The sequence below is a fragment of the Somniosus microcephalus genome, chromosome 11 (genome assembly GCF_052327205.1).
Source record: "Somniosus microcephalus isolate GS21.2 chromosome 11, FLI_Smic_1.0, whole genome shotgun sequence".
NCBI classification, from domain to species: domain Eukaryota; kingdom Metazoa; phylum Chordata; class Chondrichthyes; order Squaliformes; family Somniosidae; genus Somniosus; species Somniosus microcephalus.
This window is the reverse complement of record NC_140997.1, coordinates 94,571,464-94,590,981: the sequence shown is the minus strand read 5'-3', so window position 1 is coordinate 94,590,981 and position 19,518 is coordinate 94,571,464. Positions and strand designations below refer to the sequence as shown.

At 48.5% G+C, this 19,518-nt stretch overlaps 1 protein-coding gene across 2 annotated transcripts in view; it reads right to left on the bottom strand.

The window, feature by feature from the left end:
* The window catches only part of LOC147110772 (otoancorin-like), an 87,797-nt gene that overhangs the window by 18,112 nt on the left and 50,167 nt on the right, over positions 1-19,518 (bottom strand). For both annotated transcript variants that reach the window (XM_086001083.1, XM_086001082.1), the window contains 6 exons: positions 19,196-19,386; positions 18,300-18,393; positions 17,224-17,353; positions 5,931-6,118; positions 5,001-5,156; positions 619-761 (listed from right to left, as the gene is read on the bottom strand). In XM_086001083.1, coding sequence (XP_085857209.1) covers positions 619-761; positions 5,001-5,156; positions 5,931-6,118; positions 17,224-17,353; positions 18,300-18,393; positions 19,196-19,386 — 902 coding nt within the window. The remainder of the gene's footprint in view (positions 1-618; positions 762-5,000; positions 5,157-5,930; positions 6,119-17,223; positions 17,354-18,299; positions 18,394-19,195; positions 19,387-19,518) is intronic.

Below are 19,518 nucleotides of genomic sequence, written 5' to 3'. Positions count from 1 at the left end.
CGGCTCACCACCACCTTCTCAAGGGCAATTAGGGATGGGCAATAAATGCTGGCCTTGCCAGCGACCCCCACATCCCATAAACGAATAAAAAAGGTATGGTCTCCCTCCCTTTTAAAACCACCATCACCCCCTCCTCAGAAAATGCCACCTTTGACCCTTCTGGCCTCAATGGTTACATCGCCATCTCCAACCTCCTTGAACATTTTGTCACCTCCCAGATCAGTGCCCCCAACTCTGTTTGAAGCCCTCCGACCAGGTTTCTGCCCAGGGTTGCCAACTCTGATTGGAAGTATTCCTGAAGGCTTCATCACATGACCTCCCGCCTCCAACTGCCCCACTCGGTCAAACAGCCCTTTTTTATCCCCATCTCCATTTTTTTCTATAACTAATAAATAAGTGTTCAAAGAAAAACAAAACAAACCACACAATATTTGTTATCGCTCCTATGATTTTTCTCCTGGGTTTGCTCACAGCAGCGTCCTAGAGATTAATCTTCAATTCCTGGGGCCTCCAGGGTAATCCTGCGGTGTTGGCAGTTATTCCCATTCCTTGCCCTCAACAAACCATCCGTCGCACTACAGTAAGTAGGGCTGAAGCTTTGTGTAAAATGGTCTCTACCTGTAGGTGGCAGCACTCAAGGAGCTGACTTCTCCACCATTCATTGCACACAGCAAGCTCCCTAACCCAGCCAGGTCCGATCCCTTCATAGCACCAACAGTCATACCAGAATCTTGGAGAAAGCCTTCCAACATAGCTCTAGCCTGTCAAGAAAGAACAAACACTTAATTATACAACAATTTGTGCCTTTAACATAGTAAAACGTCCCAAGGCGCTTCACAGGAGTGTTAACAGACAAAATTTGACACCGAGCCATATAAGGAGATATTAGGACTGGTGACCAAAAGCTTGGTCAGAGAGGTAGGTCTTAAGGAGCGTCTTAAAGGAGGAGAGAGAGGGGGAGAGGCAGAGTGGTTTAGGGAGAGAAATCCAGAGCTTGAGGCAGAGGCAGCTGAAGGCACGGCCGCCAATGGTGGAGTGATGAAAATCGAGGATGCGCAAGAGACCAGAATTAGAGGAACGCAGAAATCTTGGAGGGTTGTAGGACTGGAGGAGGTTACAGAGATAGGGAGGGGGGCCGAGGCCATGGAGGGCTTTGAAAACAAGGTTGAGAGTTAAAATATATACAAGAATGAATATACTTTCATTTTTAAACAAACTGATTAAAAATGTCCCTATTGAGGACTGAGCTGCTACATAAATATTTCAAGTTATACTTTTGCTCCTCCATTTTGTCTGAAATTCCATTCAATATCATTAACATTACAACTCTTACGTTTATACATTCGCGCAGCATTTTTGGCCTCCTCCTGTTCCTATGTTCCTAACCGTCACTGCCCAGGTTGGTCACAAGGGTGTGAGGCACCAAACGACAGCCAGTGCCAGCACAGGAGGGAAAGGAGGGAAGCGGGACTTCGCTCACTGGCTCCGGGAAGTCCGTCCAGGTTCTCAGTGGAATCCCGGCGGGATGTTTGAATCGGTACTGCTGTTCCCCCGCTCCCCCCCTCCCCCCGCAGAGTTTACGTTAAAACAACAATTGGATGTAACACCTTGACAGAGTGTAACTGTGAGAAAGTAGGGAGCGTAATAGTCATACAGAGTGAGAGTACAAGAGATAGAAATTGGGGGATGGGTGAGATAAAGTGGTTTGATGACAGAAATATTTTGTCTAAAAATTACAACAAAAGTAAATTTAATAAAAAGTGTGGAGATAAACTTACTCCAAACTAGTTCTGTGAAGGGAAAACAAATCCTCAGCAGAAAAATGCCTTACTCTTTTAATTTGTTTTCCTAAGCCATGCTCTTATTCCCCACGCTGCACTTAACGGAACTGTTAAACAACCTGGCCTCTATTCCGCCTGATGGGAGAGCCAGGAAGGAGAGCCTGTGACCAAAATCTTGTTATTCTGTGCTCCAGTGTGGGAGTGCAACCTGCTGTGCCACTATGCTACACAGGAATGCAACCTGATACATCGTTCAATTTGCGGCTAATATAAAAGGCAATCCAAAGGTCTTCTATCGGCATAGTAACAGTAAAAGGGTTGTCAGAGGAACAGTGGGGCCGATTAGAGGCCAAAGTGGAAATCTATTGGTGGAGGCAAAAGCATGGCCGAGGTACTAAATGAGTACGTTGCATTGGTGTTTACCAAGGAAGAGGACTTTGCCAAAGTTATGGTAAACGAGGAGGTTGTCAGGATACTGGATGAGATAAAAATAGATAAAGAGGAGGTACTAGACAGGCTGGCAGTAATTCAAGTAGCTAAGTCACCAGGACCGGATGGGATGCATCCTAGGTTGCTGAGGGAGGTAAGGGTGGAAATGGCGGAGGTACTGGCCACAATCCTCCAATCCTCCTTAGAAACAGGGGTGGTGCCAGAGGACTGGAGGATTTCAAATGTTACACCCTTGTTCACAAAAGGGGAGAAGGATAAACCTGGCAATTACAGGCCAGTCAGTTTAACATTGGTGGTGGGGAAGCTTTTAGAAACAATAATCTGGGAGAAAATTATCAGCCAATTGGACAAGCATAGACCAATAAAGGAGAGCCAGCATGGATTTGTTACGGGCCAATCGTGTTTGACTAACTTGATTGAGTTTTTTGATGAGGGTGGATGAGGGCAGTGTGGTTGATGTTGTGTATATGGACTTTCAAAAGGCATTTGATAACGTGCCACATATTACGCTTGTTAGCAAAGTTGAAGCCCATGGGATAAAATGGACAGGAGCTGCCAATGTTCCCATTTGGAGGTCCCGCGCAGGCCGCTCAGCGGCTTTACAATGGAAAAACTGCCCAAGCGCGGAAATTTAAAGAGGACGAGCACCCAAAAAATAAATTAGCGGGAGCATTGGTAGCAGCATGGGTCCAAAAGTAGCTAAGGGATAGAACACAGAAAGTCATGGAGAATGGCTGTTTTTTGGACTGGAGGGAGGTGTACAGTGGCTTTCCCCAAGGCTCCGTACTAGGACCACTGATGTTTTTGATGTACACTAATGATTTGGACTTGGGGGTACAAGGCACAATTTCAAAATCTGCCGATTACAAAACTTGGAAATGTAGTGAACAGTGAGGAGGATAGTAATAGACCTCAAGAAGACATAGACAGGCTGGTGGAATGGGCAGACACATGGCAGATGAAATTCAATGCAGAGAAGTGTGAGGTGATACATTTTGGTAGGAGGAATGAGGAGAGACCTACTAAATATTAAATGGCACAATTTTAAAGGGGACGCAAGAACAGAGAGACCGTGAAGTGCTTGTGCACAAATCTGTGAAGATGGCAGGACAGGTTAACAAAGCAGTTAATAAAGCATATGGGATCCTGGGCTTTATAAATCGAGGCACAGAGTACAACAGTCAGGAAGTTATGCTAGACCGACATAAAACACTAATACAAAAGCAAAATATTGCAGATGCAGGAAATTTAAAATCAGAACAGAAAATGCTGGAAATACTCAGCTCGTTCTGACCAAAGGTCATCGACCTGAAACGTTAACTCTGTTTCTCTCTCCACAGATGCTGCCTGACCTGCTGTGTGTTTCCAGCAATTTCTGTTTTTATTCTATATAAAACACTAGTTTTCAGCACCAACTGGAATATTGTGTCCAATTCTGGGCACCATGCTTTAGGAAGGATGTGAAGGCTTTGGAGAGGGTACAGAAGAGATTTACTAGGATGGTTCCAGGGATGAGGGATCACAGTTACGTGGATAGACTGGAGAAGCTGGGGTTGTTCTCCTTGGAGCAGAGAAGGTTGAGAGGAGATTTGATAGAGATGTTCAAAGTCATGAGGGGTCTAGACAGAATAAAGAGAGAAACTGTTTCCAATGGCTGAAAGGTTGATAACCAGAGGACACAGATTTAAGGTGACTGGCAAAAGAACCAGAGGCAACATGAGGAAAAACCTTCTCACGCAACAAATGGCTAGGATTTGGAATGCGCTGCCTGTTAGGGCGGTGGATACAGATTCAATAGTAGCCTTCAAAAGGGAATTGGATAAATACTTGAAGGAGAAAAAAATTGCACAGATATGGGGAAAGAGCAGGGGAGTGAGACTAACTGGATTGCTCTTCGAAAGAACCGGCGCAGACTCGATGGGCCGAATGGCCTCCTTCTGTGCTGTACTATTCTATTCTATGATTCTATTGAATTCCGTGGTATTTGAGCATTAGGTAGTTCAAACGTGTCATTTGCATCCTGCTCTGCCCAGCTCTCATTGGCCGTCACACGAGGACAACAGCAGCTCAGGTAATCAGTGGTGAGTCACAGGGGCAATGAATGTGATCCAATCTGAGCCACGATGGGCGAGGCAGCTTACCGTTCATAAAAAACAAGGGACCGTCCATAAATCGCACCAGTAAAGGACCGTCCATTAATGTTAGAATCGTAAAAAGTGTTTGCAGAATTGAAAGGTGCTTTTTTTTTTTTAAAACATTATACAGAAATTATCCATTTTCTTTATATCTTAGTGTTCTATTGGAGGGGTACAGTTGACTAGTAGAGTGTGTTATGGGTACAATTGTATAACATGTGGCAAAACGGCCCACAGCCCAGGTGGGTCTCGGGTTCGATTGCCAGCCCGTTGCTCTCAGCTAGACCAGCAGCTTCACTGGGCCTCTGCACTGCTGGGCCAGAAATCGGGCAAGATTCCCACTCTCGATCACCAGCCAGGGAGCCGCCCAGGAAGGGGCAGGCAAGGACAGGATGGGGCTTGACTCGGATGTCCTTCCCCTGGTCGAATTGCCCATCTTGGTTTACACATGAAGAATAGCCACTTGGGGGGGTGGGGGGGGGGGGCGATACTGGGGGGGTGCCAACACCAGAGGAACCGGACCAGGGAGAGGGAGAGTCAAACAAATTTCTTTATTGTGTCCAAGAAAAAAATAATTTATGGACGGTCCCCAAGTTTCTCGGCTGACTCCTGTGTAGCTGAAGACGTTCCCTACCTGCGTTGGAGTCCACTCCGTCTGTTGGCTCAGTGCAGCGATGGTGTCGACAGAGCCAAGCTCCAGCTCTTTGATTTCACTCTCACTTAAAGACAACGCAATCCGCCCAAGTGCGACCACCTGATAGTTCTTCCAGCCTTGAATCGGGCCCCAAGCCTTGCGAAAGAACAACTGGTATTAGTGGGCATGAAGCTGCTTGGCTTGCAAGAGTAGCAATAAGCACATCACCATGAGCGAGTAACGCCACATCCACATTACAGGAGCTGCTCCTGGTGTGGTGGAACCTGCAGGGGACAATCCCACAGCACCCGTGTCAGCCATGCAGAATCAGGCCTACCCCAGGCTGGATTACCCCAAAGCTCTCCTGGCCGGCCTCCCATCTTCTACCCTCCATAAACTTGAGCTCATCTAAAACTCTGCTGCCCGTGTCCTAACTCGCACCAAGTCCCGGTCACCCATCACCCCCTGTGCTCAGTGACCTACATTGGCTCCCAGTCCGGCAACACCTCAATTTCAAAATTCTCATCCTGGTTTACAAATCCCTCCATGGCCTCGTCCCTCCCCATCTCTGTAACCTCCTCTAGGCCTACAACCCTCTGAGATCTCTACGCTCCTCCAATTCTGGCCTCTTGCAGATCCCCGATTTTCATCGCTCCACCATTGGCGGCCGTGCCTTCAGCTGCCTGGGCCCTAAGCTCTGGAATTCCCTCCCTAAACCTCTCCGACTCTCTCTTCTTTTAAGACGCTCCTTAAAACCTACCTCTTTGACCACCTGTCCTAATATCTCCTTATGTGGCTCGGTGACAAATTTTGTTTGATAATCGCCCGTGAAGCGCCTTGGGACGTTTTACCACGTTAAAGGCGCCAAATAAACGCAAGTTGTTGTTGTAGTTGTCGTGTACAGCGAGTTGAGTTTCTGTGCTCACGTACCATCTTGGCTTTGTCCTTTAGGGCTGTGAGCCGGACTATGTCGAAACTCTTCAGGACACCGAGGAGCTCGACGCTTTTTATAAAAGTCTCGGCGGACATGCAGTGCAGCTCCTGGACTGACCAGTAGGAGTTAGCATCTGCCAGCTTGAGCACGTGATCATAAGAAGGTGTTCTAACACCGCTGCAATCTGCAGGGAGACAGAAAGGGGGCGACATTTCATCACGGTCACGCACTCCACTTCAGAACTCGCAGCCAGTCTTGATTTATGATGTGGAGATGCCGGTGTTGGACTGGGGTGGACAAATGTGAGAAGTCACACAACACCAGGTTATAGTCCAACAGCTTTATTTGAAATCACAAGCTTTTGGAGCGCTACTCCTTCGTCAAGTGAAGTCAGACTTCACCTGACGAAGGAGCAGCGCTCTGAAAGCTTGTGATTTCAAATAAAGCTGTTGGACTATAACCTGGTGTTGTGTGACTTCTCACATTAGTCTTGATTTAGGCCAACGTGATATCGTTGTGTACATCAGCACAGACTGACGCACAACACGGGGGGGGGGGGGGGGGGGGGAGCGTGAAATCACGGAGCATGCTTCAGATAAATATTAAATGCTCCTCACCTAAATTCACCACACATCGTTAAAGATAATTATCTAGATGAAGAGAAAATAATGATTTCAGAAAGGAAGATTAGAGTTAATGGAAATTAAAATTAGGGACAATAGCGAGTCGGCAGCCCATGTTACAATATCGCACAAAGTCAAGGTCCACCCCATAGATACAAGATTAACTGGAAGAGATTTAGGACACAGAGAGTGGGACAAAAACTCCGCTTTTTCAACAAACACAGAGGGGTGTCATAGAGTCATACGGCACAGAAGGAGGTCATTTGGCCCATCGAGTCCATGCCGGCTCTCTGTAGAGCAAACCAGTCAGTCCCATTCCCCCGCTCTATCCCCGTAGCCCTGAAAGTTTATTTCCCTCCAGTGCCTATCCAGTCTCCCCTTGAAAACATCGAGTGTCTCCACTTCTACCACTTCCATCGGCAGCGAATTCCAGGTCATCACCACTCGCTGCATAAAAAAGTTTTTCCTCACATCCCCCCTGTATCTCTTGCCCAAAACCTTAAATCTGTGTCCCCTAGCACTTCTACCATCAACTAGTGGGAGCAGCCTTTCCCCGTCTAGCCTATCCAAACCCGTCATAATCTTGTACACCTCTATCAAATCACCCCTCAACCTCCTTTGCTCTAATGAAAACAAATCCAGCTTCTCCAACCTCTCCTTGTAGCTAAGATCCCCATCCCTGGAACCATTCTGGTAAATCTCCTCTGCACCCTCTGATGGGCCTTCACATCCTTCTTAAAGTGTGGGGACCAGAACCGGACACAATACTCCAGTTGTGGCCTAACCAGCGCTTTATAAAGGTTCAGCATAAGTTCTCCAGTTTTGTACTCAATACCTCTATTTATGAAGCCCAAGATCCCATATGCTTTGCTAACCACTCTCCCAATATGTCCTGCCACCTTCAGGGACCTATGCACATTAACTCCCAGGTCCCTCTGTCCCTGCACACTCTTTAAAACTGTGCCATTAAGTGTATATTGCCTCTCCCTGTTCCTTCTGTCAAAATGCATCACCTCACACTTCTCTATATTAAATTCCATCTGTCACTTGTCTGCCCAATCTGCTAGCCTTTCTATGTCCTGTTACAGTCGATTGATATCATCCTCACTGTTTGCCACACCCCCAAGTTTGGTGTCATCGACAAATTTAGAAATTCTACTCTGTATTCCAATATCCAGGTAATTTATATATATCAAAAAAAGCAGTGGCCCCAGCACTGACCCTTGGGGAACACCACTGTCTACCAGACTGAAAAACAGCCATTTACCACAACTAGCTGTTTTCTGTCCTTAAGCCAATTCTTTATCCAAGCTGCCACCGACCCACCTATTCCATGAGCCTCAATTTTGTTAACCAGCCTTCCATGTGGTACTTTGTCAAACGCCTTCTGAAAATCCATGTTGACAACATCCATTGCATTCCCTTCATCAATCCTCCCGGTTACTTCATCAAAAAATTCAATTAGATCAGTCAAACACGATCGGCCTTTTACAAATCCGTGTTGTGAGGCTGCGAATTCACTTAGTCATTGAAACAGACTGTGCCAACATTGCAGAATATGTTAGTTCGGTTGCTTAAGGAAAGGGAAACAGAGGGTTTTGGGAACAGGGCCGGTATATTAGGATTACAGCTCATGTGGAGAATAAACACCAACATGGACTGGTTGGGCCGAATGGCCGGTATTGAATGTTGCAAGTTCTGAGTTAAAAAGACCCGATAGTTGAACATTAGTTCAAAAGAAACTGAAAACAAACCCAATCATTGTCACATCCAAGACTGCCAGCTCCATGGCTGGTGAATGGGACAGATAGTGAGAACTCCCCGAGGCCCAGGGACCTACGCACAGACATCTTCACTTTTAAAAAGTCAGCGATTTATATGTAAACTAGCTCAAGTGCCCGGCGGTGCCGAGGGATTTTTGAGGGCATGTTGTTGTTGGGAGAGGGAGAGAGAGAGAGAGAGAGAGAGAGAGCGCGACTGGGGGGGAAGAGAGAGAGCGACGGGGAAAGAGAGAGCGCGACTAGGGGGAGGGGAGGGAAAGGGGGGAAAGAAGGGGAGGAGGAGGGAGGGGGGAAGGGGAGGAGGGGGAAGGGGAAGGGGAGGTGCAGGAGGGGGGAGGGGAGAGGGAGAAGGGGGGGTGGGGGAAGGGGGGGTGAAAAGGAGGGGGAGCCAGCAGACCCTCTCCCCTCTGCCGGCGATAAGGGGGAAGGGGGGGGGGGGAAAGGGGGAATCCCCGAGCCCCGCCCCCGATCTCCCGATGTCCCGCTCCCCGATGTCCCGCCCCCCAATCTCCCGATGTCCCGAGCCCCGCCCCCCGATGTCCCGAGGCCCGCCCCCCCGAGGCCCCGCCCTCCAGAGGCCCGATCTCACGAGGCCCGATCTCACGAGGCCCGATCTCACGAGGCCCGATCTCACGAGGCCCGCCCCCCGATCGCCGATCTCCCGAGGCCCGATCTCCGATCTCCCGAGCCCCGCCCCCCATCTCCCGAGGCTCGCTCCCCCCCGATCTCCCGAGGCCCGATCTCACGAGCCCTGCGCCCCCCCAGCCCTGATCTGCCGAACCCCGAGCCCCGCCCCCCACCCGAGCTGGCTTCAAGAGCAGAGAGAGAGACGCCGCCGTGCAACCTACCACGTGAGGCCAGGCCGGACTCAAGTCGCGCGCGCTGACTCCTGCCCCACCCGCCTTTACTAAGATGGCGGCGGTGGCGACGCTCGGCTCTGGCCCGCCCCCTCCAGCCTTCACAAAAATGGCAGCGATCGCGAGCCGCTTGTTGAGCGCGACGGGTGGTGCCTAGCTCGGGCGTGGCTGGGCAACAGAGGCCCAGGCTTACAGGCCTGGAAAAACGGTGAAAAGTAGGAAAATTCTAGATGTTAGTGAAAAGATTTACAAATTAATTAACTTTTTTAAAAAACAATGTGTGTTTTAAAAGCAACTTTTTTTTTGCTGGAAATGTAGATTTGAAAAGAAACACGCAGAAAGTGGGAAAAAGAAATGAAAAGTTTGGAATCGATGGCGGCAACTCACCTCGGTTCAGAATGATAAGGCCCGCCCACACACACACCGATTGGTCAACTGTCAGGTCACTGAACTGTAGGATTGGTCAATCATCACGTCACTCAACTGTAGGATGGCCCGCCCGCACACACAATGAACCCGCCTCCACTCGATGCAAATGAACGGATAATGAGAGGAATTTTGAACGTTTTTTGGATACCGTCGGCACAATGTTTGTCCGACCGTCGGCACAATTTTTGCCGGAGCAAAAAGTAAATATGCCTACAAGAGTCCCCTAATGATGAGCTTTCTTTTGATATAACATATGCGTAGGTACGCTTTATAACTTTTGATTGTATAGCCGGCCAGAGAGACAGAGAGACATATCCTTTTATATATATAGATGTGTTCTGTGAATCACGGAGCACTGCCAGGATTCAGGTGTGTGGGGTTGTCGAGTTTCTCTGCAGCCTGACAGCACCTCCCACCAGTCACTGTAACCGACATCTGCAACAGGCTTGAAGTTGACCCACGTCACTTGTGCTGCAATCAGTATCAACTCGGATAACTAATGGCCTTACTCAGCAACAGAAGGCAGCTGGCCAGAGCTCCAGATGTTGACACTTCCTTGCAACGTGTCGCACAAACAAAGTAAATGGAACGGGCAAAATAGGCAATACACTTCCTCCATGAAATAGGCAAGGATGAATCTGAAGGAGACCTGGAAGTCTCAGTACTCAACATGTCCAAGCAATTGATTAGCAAACTGTACAGGACTCTGGTCGGCCCACATCGCCATGTCCAGTTCTGGTCACTGAGACACAAGGGGAGACATTTAAGCACTGGAGGCAGTGCAGAGAGGAGCCACAAAGCTGATCCCCAAGATCCTTAAAATGCATCCAGGACTCTTTCTGTAGTAACCTGGGAGGTTATGAGTAACCTGATCCACCAGGTGGTGCTGTGGCAATTGCTCTCCTGAGTTAAGTCTGAGCTGTACTGTGGTACTCTTTGTTTTTGCTGCCTCATGGCAGAAGCTTTTATGTGCAAGTGTTGATTAAACCATGTTACGGAGTTAACTAGTGTCCGTCTCCATCTATGGCCACCTCAAGATACCACATATGGCGACGAGAATAAAGGACGGAAAAGTTTTGGTGGATCAGTCATAGTTAGGGAGTATTCGGAAGAGGTGCTCGGGTTGGTTAGCAAACTAGTCGGAAAAGCACGAGGCTAGGCTGCGGGAGTCGAAACGGAGTTTGATTTTTTGGCTGAAGTGACCGGACTCCAAGGATGGCAGGAACGGTAGGCTCCGTGGCACCTTTTGACAGCAAGTCGCAGTCTTGGGAGGAGTATATTGAAATACTGAGCCATTTCTTTATGGCAAACGAGGTGGACAGTACTGAAAAGAAAAGGGCCATTTTACTGAGTTGTGTGGGAGCGCAAACCTATACACGGATGAGGAATCTGCTGAGCCCGGAGCGGCCAGGAGAAAAATCTTTTGACGAGTTGGTGAATCTACTAAAGAATCATTTCAATCCGAAACCTAGTAAAATAGTACAGAGATGGAAATTCAATTCGAGGATTAGGAGGCCGGAAGAAAGCGTTACTGAGTATGTGGAGGAGCTTCGGAAGCTCGCACAGGACTGTAATTTTGGAAATGCGCTCACAGTCATGTTAAGGGACAGACTAGTATGCGGAGTTAACGATGACAGTATACAGCAAAGGTTGCTGTCAGAAGAAGGATTAACGTTTGAGACGGCACTTAAAAAAGCACAAGCCATGGAGATGGCTAACAAGGACATTAAGGACTTAAACAGTATGAGCAAGGAGAAATGGAGTAAACCAGTGGGAGGAGCAGTTTTCAAGATGGAAGCTGGCGCGAAAAGTCCACCAGTCGGGGTTGGGGATTGCTACCGATGTGGCGGGACGAGCCATTATGCAAAGGACTGCAGGTTTGCAAAGGCAAAGTGCCACAATTGTGGAAAAATAGGGCACATAAAGAAAGTCTGTAAAAGGGCAGTGAGTGAGAGAAGCAGTGCTAAAGGGGCAAAGCATGCAAAAGGGGGGAGGGAGAAGTACACAAAGTGGGCAAATTACATACAAGAGGAGGAAGAGTCTAGTGAGGAGGTTTTCACTGTATACAGTATAGACACTTCAAGGCCCAACGTACCCCCTCTCACTCAGCATTTGATAGTGAACGGAGCTCAAGTAAAGTTTGAGATTGACACCGGATGTAGTGTAACCATAATGTCGCAGACTGAGTACGCCAAGCTATGGGGGGGAAGCAAAAGTACCAGAGCTAGGTACATGCCCCATTAGTCTCAAAACCTACACAGGACAGAAGGTGGACATTTTGGGGGCGGCCGAAGTACAAGTGGAACACAAAGGAGTCACCAAGGAGCTTACGGTGGTAGTGGTAGCAGGGTAAGGGCCAAACCTGTTAGGGCGAGGGTGGATCAGTGAGTTGAGTGTGTACTGGCAGGCAATGAATAAAATGGAGGACAGTACAGAGGCACTGCAAGAAGTGCTGATGAAGCATGAGTTAGTGTTCAAGGACGAACTGGGCACCTTAAGGGGAGCCACAGCCAAGATTCATGTAGCCAGTGATGCCACGCCTCGTTTCTTTAAACCAAGGTCGGTACCTTTTGCAATGAAAACCAAGGTTGAGGCGGAACTAGATCGCCTGCTAAGGGACAAAGTAATAGAACCAGTGAAATTTTCAGACTGGGCGGCACCAATAGTCCCGGTATTGAAGCCCGACGGTAACGTAAGGGTGTGTGGTGACTATAAGTTAACAGTGAACAGAGTATCATCACTGGAACAGTACCCCATTCCGAGAATGGAGGACATGTTAACATCGCTCGCTGGGGGAGAAAGATTCAGCAAACTGGACATGAGTCATGCTTATCAGCAGATATTGCTAGATAAAGAATCAAAAAAGTTTGTCACGGTGAACACACACAAGGGGCTGTTCACGTATGCCAGGTTACCATTTGGTGTCAGTTCTAGCCCAGCAATATTCCAGCGGACTATGGAGGGCATTCTGCAGGGCATTCCAAAGGTGGCTGTGTACTTAGATGATATTCTGCTAACAGGAAGTGACGATCAGGATCACTTAAAAACACTGGACAAAGTGTTACAGTGGCTGGAAGAGGCGGGGCTACGCCTGAAACGGAGTAAGTGTAGTTTCATGGAGAAGGAAGTTACATTCCTGGGACATCGGGTGGATGCCACAGGCCTCCATCCATTACCAGGGAAAGTGCGGGCAGTGCAGGATGCACCTGCACCCACCTCAGTGACTGAACTGAAAGCCTATCTAGGGCTCCTGAATTATTATAACCGGTTTCTTCCAAACTTATCGATGCTGCTGGCACCCCTGCACAAACTGCTGAGAAAGGAGGAGCCATGGCGTTGGGGGCCAGAGCAAGCGAAAGCATTTCAGCAGTCAAAGGAGCTACTTCAGTCCAGCAGGGTGTTGGTGCATTACGACGAGAAGAAGGAGCTGATAATGTCCTGCGACGCATCACCCTATGGAGTGGGGGCAGTGTTGGCCCACCGTATGCCAGATGGAGCAGAAAGGCCCATCGGGTTTGTTTCACGCACGCTCACAGCTGCGGAAAAGAACTATTCACAGCTTGATAAAGAGGGGTTGGCCATTATATTTGGAGTAAAGAAATTCCATAAGTACATATATGGGAGGAAGTTTGTAATCAGTACTGACCACAAGCCTCTTATTAGCTTACTGAATGAGATGAAAGCGGTGCCTCAAATGGCATCACAGTATTACTGCCCATCTCATTATTCTCGAAGAGCCTATGAATATGTGATCACGTACAGAGCCGGCAAGGAAAACAGGAACGCGGATGCTCTCAGCCGCCTGCCCCTCTCAAAATCTCCTCGCAGTACTTCCCCGGAGGAGCACGTCCTGATGCTGGATCAGGAGATCAGTCCCCTGATGACTTCAGCGCAAATCCAGGGCTGGACAGCCAAGGACCCCGTTCTGTCAAGGGTCCGTGAGTATGTGTTGAAAGGCTGGCCAGATCACCGTGAGGGACCGGAGTTCGCGCCGTACAGACAGAGACAGCATGAGCTCAGTGTCCAAGATGGATGTGTGCTATGGGGAGCACGCATCATAGTCCCAGAGCGGGGACGCTCTACTTTGATGGAACAGTTGCATCAATCGCACCCAGGAATGACTAGAATGAAAGGACTGGCTAGGAGCTACCTGTGGTGGCCTAACTTGGATGCTGAAATTGAGTCAAAGGTAAAGTCATGCACTATATGTCAGGAACAGAGGAAAGCACCTGCCGGGACACCACTCCATCCCTGGGAGTGGCCCAGCAAACCCTGGAGGAGAATTCACATAGACTATGCGGGACCTTTTATGGGCAAAATGTTTTTGGTGCTGGTTGACGCTCACTCAAAGTGGATCGACGTTTATCCAGTGAGCTCTGCAATGCCTGATGCCACACTGAATTGTCTCAGGAACAGCTTCAGCATGCATGGTATTCCAGAAATGATTGTATCCGACAATGCACAGTGTTTTGTTAGTGAAGGGAGCAAAGAATTCATGGTAAGGAATGGAATCACACGTCATCTCGGCTCCATATCACCCAGCCTCAAATGGGTTAGCCGAGCAAGCCGTGCAGACTTTTAAGGAGCTCATGAGGAAGAGCTCAGGTGACACCCTGGAGACCAAGCTCAATAGAGCCTTGTTTAGTTATCGTATAACACCCCAAGCTACCACAGGGCTTTCTCCGGCTGAGTTGATGAAACGGAGAAAGTTGCGGTGCACGTTAGACCTGATACACCCAGATCTCAAAAGCAAGGTTGAGACAAAACAAACAAAACAAAAAGCGTACCATGACAAACATACTAAAGCTCGCCATTTCGCCATAGGGGACTCTGTGTACACCCGGAACTTTGGTTATGGACCTAAATGGATACCAGGACTAATCCAGGACATTACAGGAGCTGTGTCGTACTCCGTGTTACTAGGGGATGGTCGAGGGGTTTGTCGGCATGTGGATCAGCTTTTCAGCCGGCAGCAGGGGGAACTGCCTCAGATGGAACAAAGGGCAGTAGAGGAGGCTGTTCCAAGACCCAGCATGGCTTATAAGGTGCCAGTGGACACTGGTACTGCCAGGCCACAGCGGGACAGAGTAAAACCAACATCAGAGACTACTCCAATCTCAAGTGCGAATGAATCTGAGAATCCACCACAAGTGGAATTAAGACGTTCACAAAGGATTCGCAAGCAACCAGAAAGACTTATACAAACCTGTTAAATTAGTCAGGGGTTAACCATGGTTAGAGCATACTGGTTAATTAAAACGTAGTACCTAGTAAGGGTTATTGTTTAAGAATTGCATACGGCAATCTTAAGGGGGGAGGAGTGTAGTAACCTGGGAGGTTATGAGTAACCTGATCCACCAGGTGGTGCTGTGGCAATTGCTCTCCTGAGTGAAGTCTGATCTGTACTGTGGTACTCTTTGTTTTTGCTGCCTCATGGCAGAAGCTTTTGGCCTAGAAATTCAGTTGTTTGCGCCAGCCGCTAGCGCCTTAGGAGGAGGAGATGTTGGGCGCTAGGCAGCTAGCGGCCGGGCGCAGCGCGATCTGCGCCTCTCCCCAACTTCAGTAAAGATTTAGCGGCGGCGCAAAGCCTTTGCGCGCGCTCAGCTGCGCGCGCAGATCCTGACGTCATTTCATCGTGCAACGCCCTTTGTTCGCCCCAAACCGGAAATTTAGTGGCGCCGGCCTATTGTGCGCCTGGCGCTCCTAGCGACTGGTAGAGGGGAACGGTTCTCAGTCGATGCGGGGCGCGGGGGGCGCAAATTAAAGGGCACTCCTCCTGCAGTAGAAAAGGCAGCCATTTTGCAACACTCCTTCTTTGTGAGAGACGGATCTTTGCAGAGAGACAAAGGTAGAGAGCTTTCTGCTTTGGCTCAACACTCGCACAGGTACTTGTGGCTTCAGGCCACAGCTTTCCACTTGTCTTTACCTTCAGTGTCATATCATTGATTGCAAACATATAATGGGGGCTGCAATGGGTGCAAACGTTGGCCTTCTCCATAGCCCTGGGCGTTGCACAGATGAAGCAGAAGTGGTCAGGCCTAGCTTCAGGGCTGCAGTGTGCAGGGCATGGCAGGCAAACAAATCCACCCTCCCCCTTTAAGAGCTGACCGGCGCCAGGGTGTCTGCCGTCAATCAGCAACTCGCCGCACCTGCGCTGCGCCCGCCCTCTGGAGTATCGCCCCGGGCCGCCGGCTTAGCGCCTAATGAGTCGTGCATCGCCTGTTTTAGCGCAGCAGCAACCTCTTGGGGCGATGCCACTGAATATCGGCGAAGGTGGCGCGAACTTGCGCCGGGCGCAAACTTTAGCGGCCGCCCGACTGTAGCGCCCCAAACGTGGCTATACTGAATTTCTAGGCCTTTATGTGCAAGTGTTGATTAAACCATGTTACGGAGTTAACTGGTGTCCGTCTCCATCTATGGCCACCTCAAGATACCACACTTTCCTTAAATCAGTTTTAAAAAAAACAGGAAAGGGGAACAAAGGGTTTTGGAAACAGGCAGGTAAATGGCATTAGGAATATAGCTCTTGGAAGATGGACACCAGCACGGACTGCTTGGGCCGAATGGCCTGTTTTGTATGTTGCAAATTCTGTGTGCCGGCTCGGTGTAAGAGCTAGCCAATTAGTCCACTCCGCCCACTCTTTCCCCATGGCCCGATACATTTTTCCTTTCCCTTTGCATGTCCATCATGGATCTGGGGTAAAGGGGGTGCGACAAAGGCTGGGAATCTGGGAAGAGCGAGGGAGCGATTAGAGCAAAGATGATGTTTAAAAAAAGAGACAAGTACTAAATGTGGATCCCAGGACCTCCTCTCACTAACCCCAGCACTGCATTCCCCGTGCTCCCTGATCCCAGCATTACTCCAAATGCTCCTGGGACCACTCTCCCAATGCTTCCAGATCCCAGTACACTTCTCCCAGATCCTACCCACTGTTTCCAGAACCTGGGGAAATACTACCCCCTCCACTGATCCCCAAACAGAGTCAATAAGGAGAAACTGTTTCCACTGAGGGTCGGTAACCAGAGGACACAGATTTAAGAGAATTGGCAAAAGAACCGGAATTATTATTATTATTATTATTTTTTTTTTTTAAAACACAGCGAGTTGTTGTGATCTGCAATGCACTGCTTGAAAGGCAGTGGAAGCAGATTCAATAGTAACTTTCAAAAAGGGAATTGGATAAATACTTGAAAAGGAAAACTGTGTAGGATTATGGGGAAATAGCAGGGGGGGGGGGGGGGGGGGGGAGTGGGACTAATTGGAGAGCTCTTTCAAAGGGCCGGCACAGGCACGATGGGCCAAATGGCCTCCTTCTGTGCTGTTTCATTCTATGAGTCCACGATCTTAATATTATGCTGTTGAGCAGTAAAGAGACATGAAAGCATTTAACTAGCTCAAGATACAAGTGACTATCGCTTTCAAGGTAGGCACCACCAGACTGGATTAAATTTGACATTGGTAGGGAGGAAAATAAAAGATTTAATCAACCAAATCCAGACAGAGAGCTCTTTCAGAAGGAAACACTTTGGTTCAAGGTGGACAGAGAGATTGGGCCGTTTTCCAAGGTGCACTCAGCTCTGTAAAGGAAAGAGCTTCACCTGCAGTTGGACTGGAGGGTTTAACATTCCCGCTTGTTCTCTTGAGAGCATTGAACACCACAGATAGGAATTCCTGAGACGTAACCATCCCCTGCACCTCCAGCGCTAACTGCAACAGTATATCCGGAAACTAAGGAGAAGAGGGAGAGGAAAAAAGGAAAAATATCATTTAACGAAAGCAGTAAAACTCACTAAAAGAAATGCATCTAAAGAAATAAACACGTTTTCTGTGGAAAGTTTTTTTTACATCCACATTCATCAAATAAATATTTTGGGCTGTGTGACCCTGTCAAGTATGATCTGTTTTAGCATGTTGCACTTTTATAAGAACCATAAGAAGCACGGTGGCATAGTGGTTAGCACTGTTGCCTCACAGCGCCAGGGACCCGGGTTCGAATCCGGCCTCGGGTGACTGTCTGTGTGGAGTTTGCACATTCTCCCCGTGTTTGCGTGGGTTTCCTCCGGGTGCTCCGGTTTCCTCCCACAGTCCAAAGATGTGCGGGTTAGGTTGATTGGCTATGATAAATTGACCCTTAGTGTTAGGGGGATTAAATACGTGGGGTTACGGGGATAGGGTGGGATATGTGTTGGTGTAGGGGTTACAGGGATCGGGTGGGATATGTGTTGGTGCAGGCTCGATGGGCCGAAATGGCCTCTATCTGCACTGTGGGGTTTCTGTGATTTCTGTGATAGAAGTTGACAAGGAAGAAGGCCATTCAGCCCATCGTGCCTATGGTGGCTCTTTGCTAGAGCAATCTAAAACTAACCCCACGGCCCTGCTCTCTCCCCACGGCACTGTATCTTCCTCTGCTTCAAATAGTTATTAACTTTTCCCTTAAAAGATCCAATTGGGATTCTGAAATCAGTTATTTGGCGGTGCTGAAAGGTGGCAACACTGCCAGACACGGGCAAGGACGATTCGATAGCCGTGCCCAGACACGGGCAAGGACGATTCGATAGCCGTGCCCAGACACGGGCAAGGACGATTCAAGACACGGGCAAGGACGATTCGATAGCCGGGCCAAGACATGGCACATGGTCAACAGAACAAAACAAAGGAGTGCAGCATCAAGTACCTTTTGGGCAACAATGGTCAGGTCTTCCTTTGACAAGAGTGTAATCAAAGGTCCCAGATCCTGCATCAATTCAGGTTGCCAGGCAGTGGGATTCCTAGAATGGAAACATGGATCGTTAGAAAATTGGGCATTAGAAACGCAGGGAAAATGGGAATTCATTGGACACATTAGATTTCCGTTAACCAAAGGTATTAAGGGATATGGGGCAAAGGCGGGTATATGGAGTTAGGTCACAGTCAGCTATGATCTCATTGAATGGCAGGACAAGCTCGAGGGGCTAAATGGCCTCCTCCTGTTCCTATGTTCTGCGCCCATGGAACCTTCTCTTGCAAATTGATCAATATAATGTTTCTAGAGGTGAAACTCACCAAGCTTCCCCCTCATTCCCCTCCCCCCCCAAAGGGTTCTCTTCTTTTCTCCTCAGAGTGCTGACTCATGCAGGAGTAACATGCCACTGATGCCACCAGCTCTCTGGTATCTTGCCCACGAGCCCATTCTGCACACATGCGAGCCCTGGTTCCCCACTGTTGGTAGGTGATTACTACCACGACAGGGTAACATAGCGGAGTCAAATCATGTCCTCACCAGATATCCTTACACACGGGGGGGGGGGGGGGGGGGGGGGGGGATAGATAGCGGTCACGGATGGGAACCTTGGCTAATGTTTTCTATTTCTTAGCCTGGAGGGACCGAGGCCAATTGTAGCACTCCCCTTAGATCAACTGACTCAGCACAGAGCAGGGGACAAGCCTAGGGCATTAAGGCATGGTTGGCTTGTATCAGTGGTACATCCATTCACTCATTGAACTAGTGAGATAACAAACCCAACACCATGAGGATACATTCACTGAACCATTGGGCAGTCTCTCTAATATTTTAAAGCCTCATTGCCTTACCCGTAATATTCTCTAATTTTATTTCCAAGTTCTCTTTTCTGGTCATTGCTGAGGCTCCTGCAGGACCTGAACTGGATGAGAGCTTCAGTCAGTGCTTTGAGGGATATGTTCGTCTTTATAATCTGTGGCGACAGATTGCAGATAATTCTGCCCAGGACATCCACATCATACTCATCTTGTACTGTGTAATTCTAAAAATGCAAAGATTATCTGCAATTAAAAATTAACATAATTCCTCAAATCAATATAGGAATCAGCTTGGTCATTTCTTAATGTTATTTTAATATAAATCTATGACATTATTGTCCTTCTGTTGCTTTGAA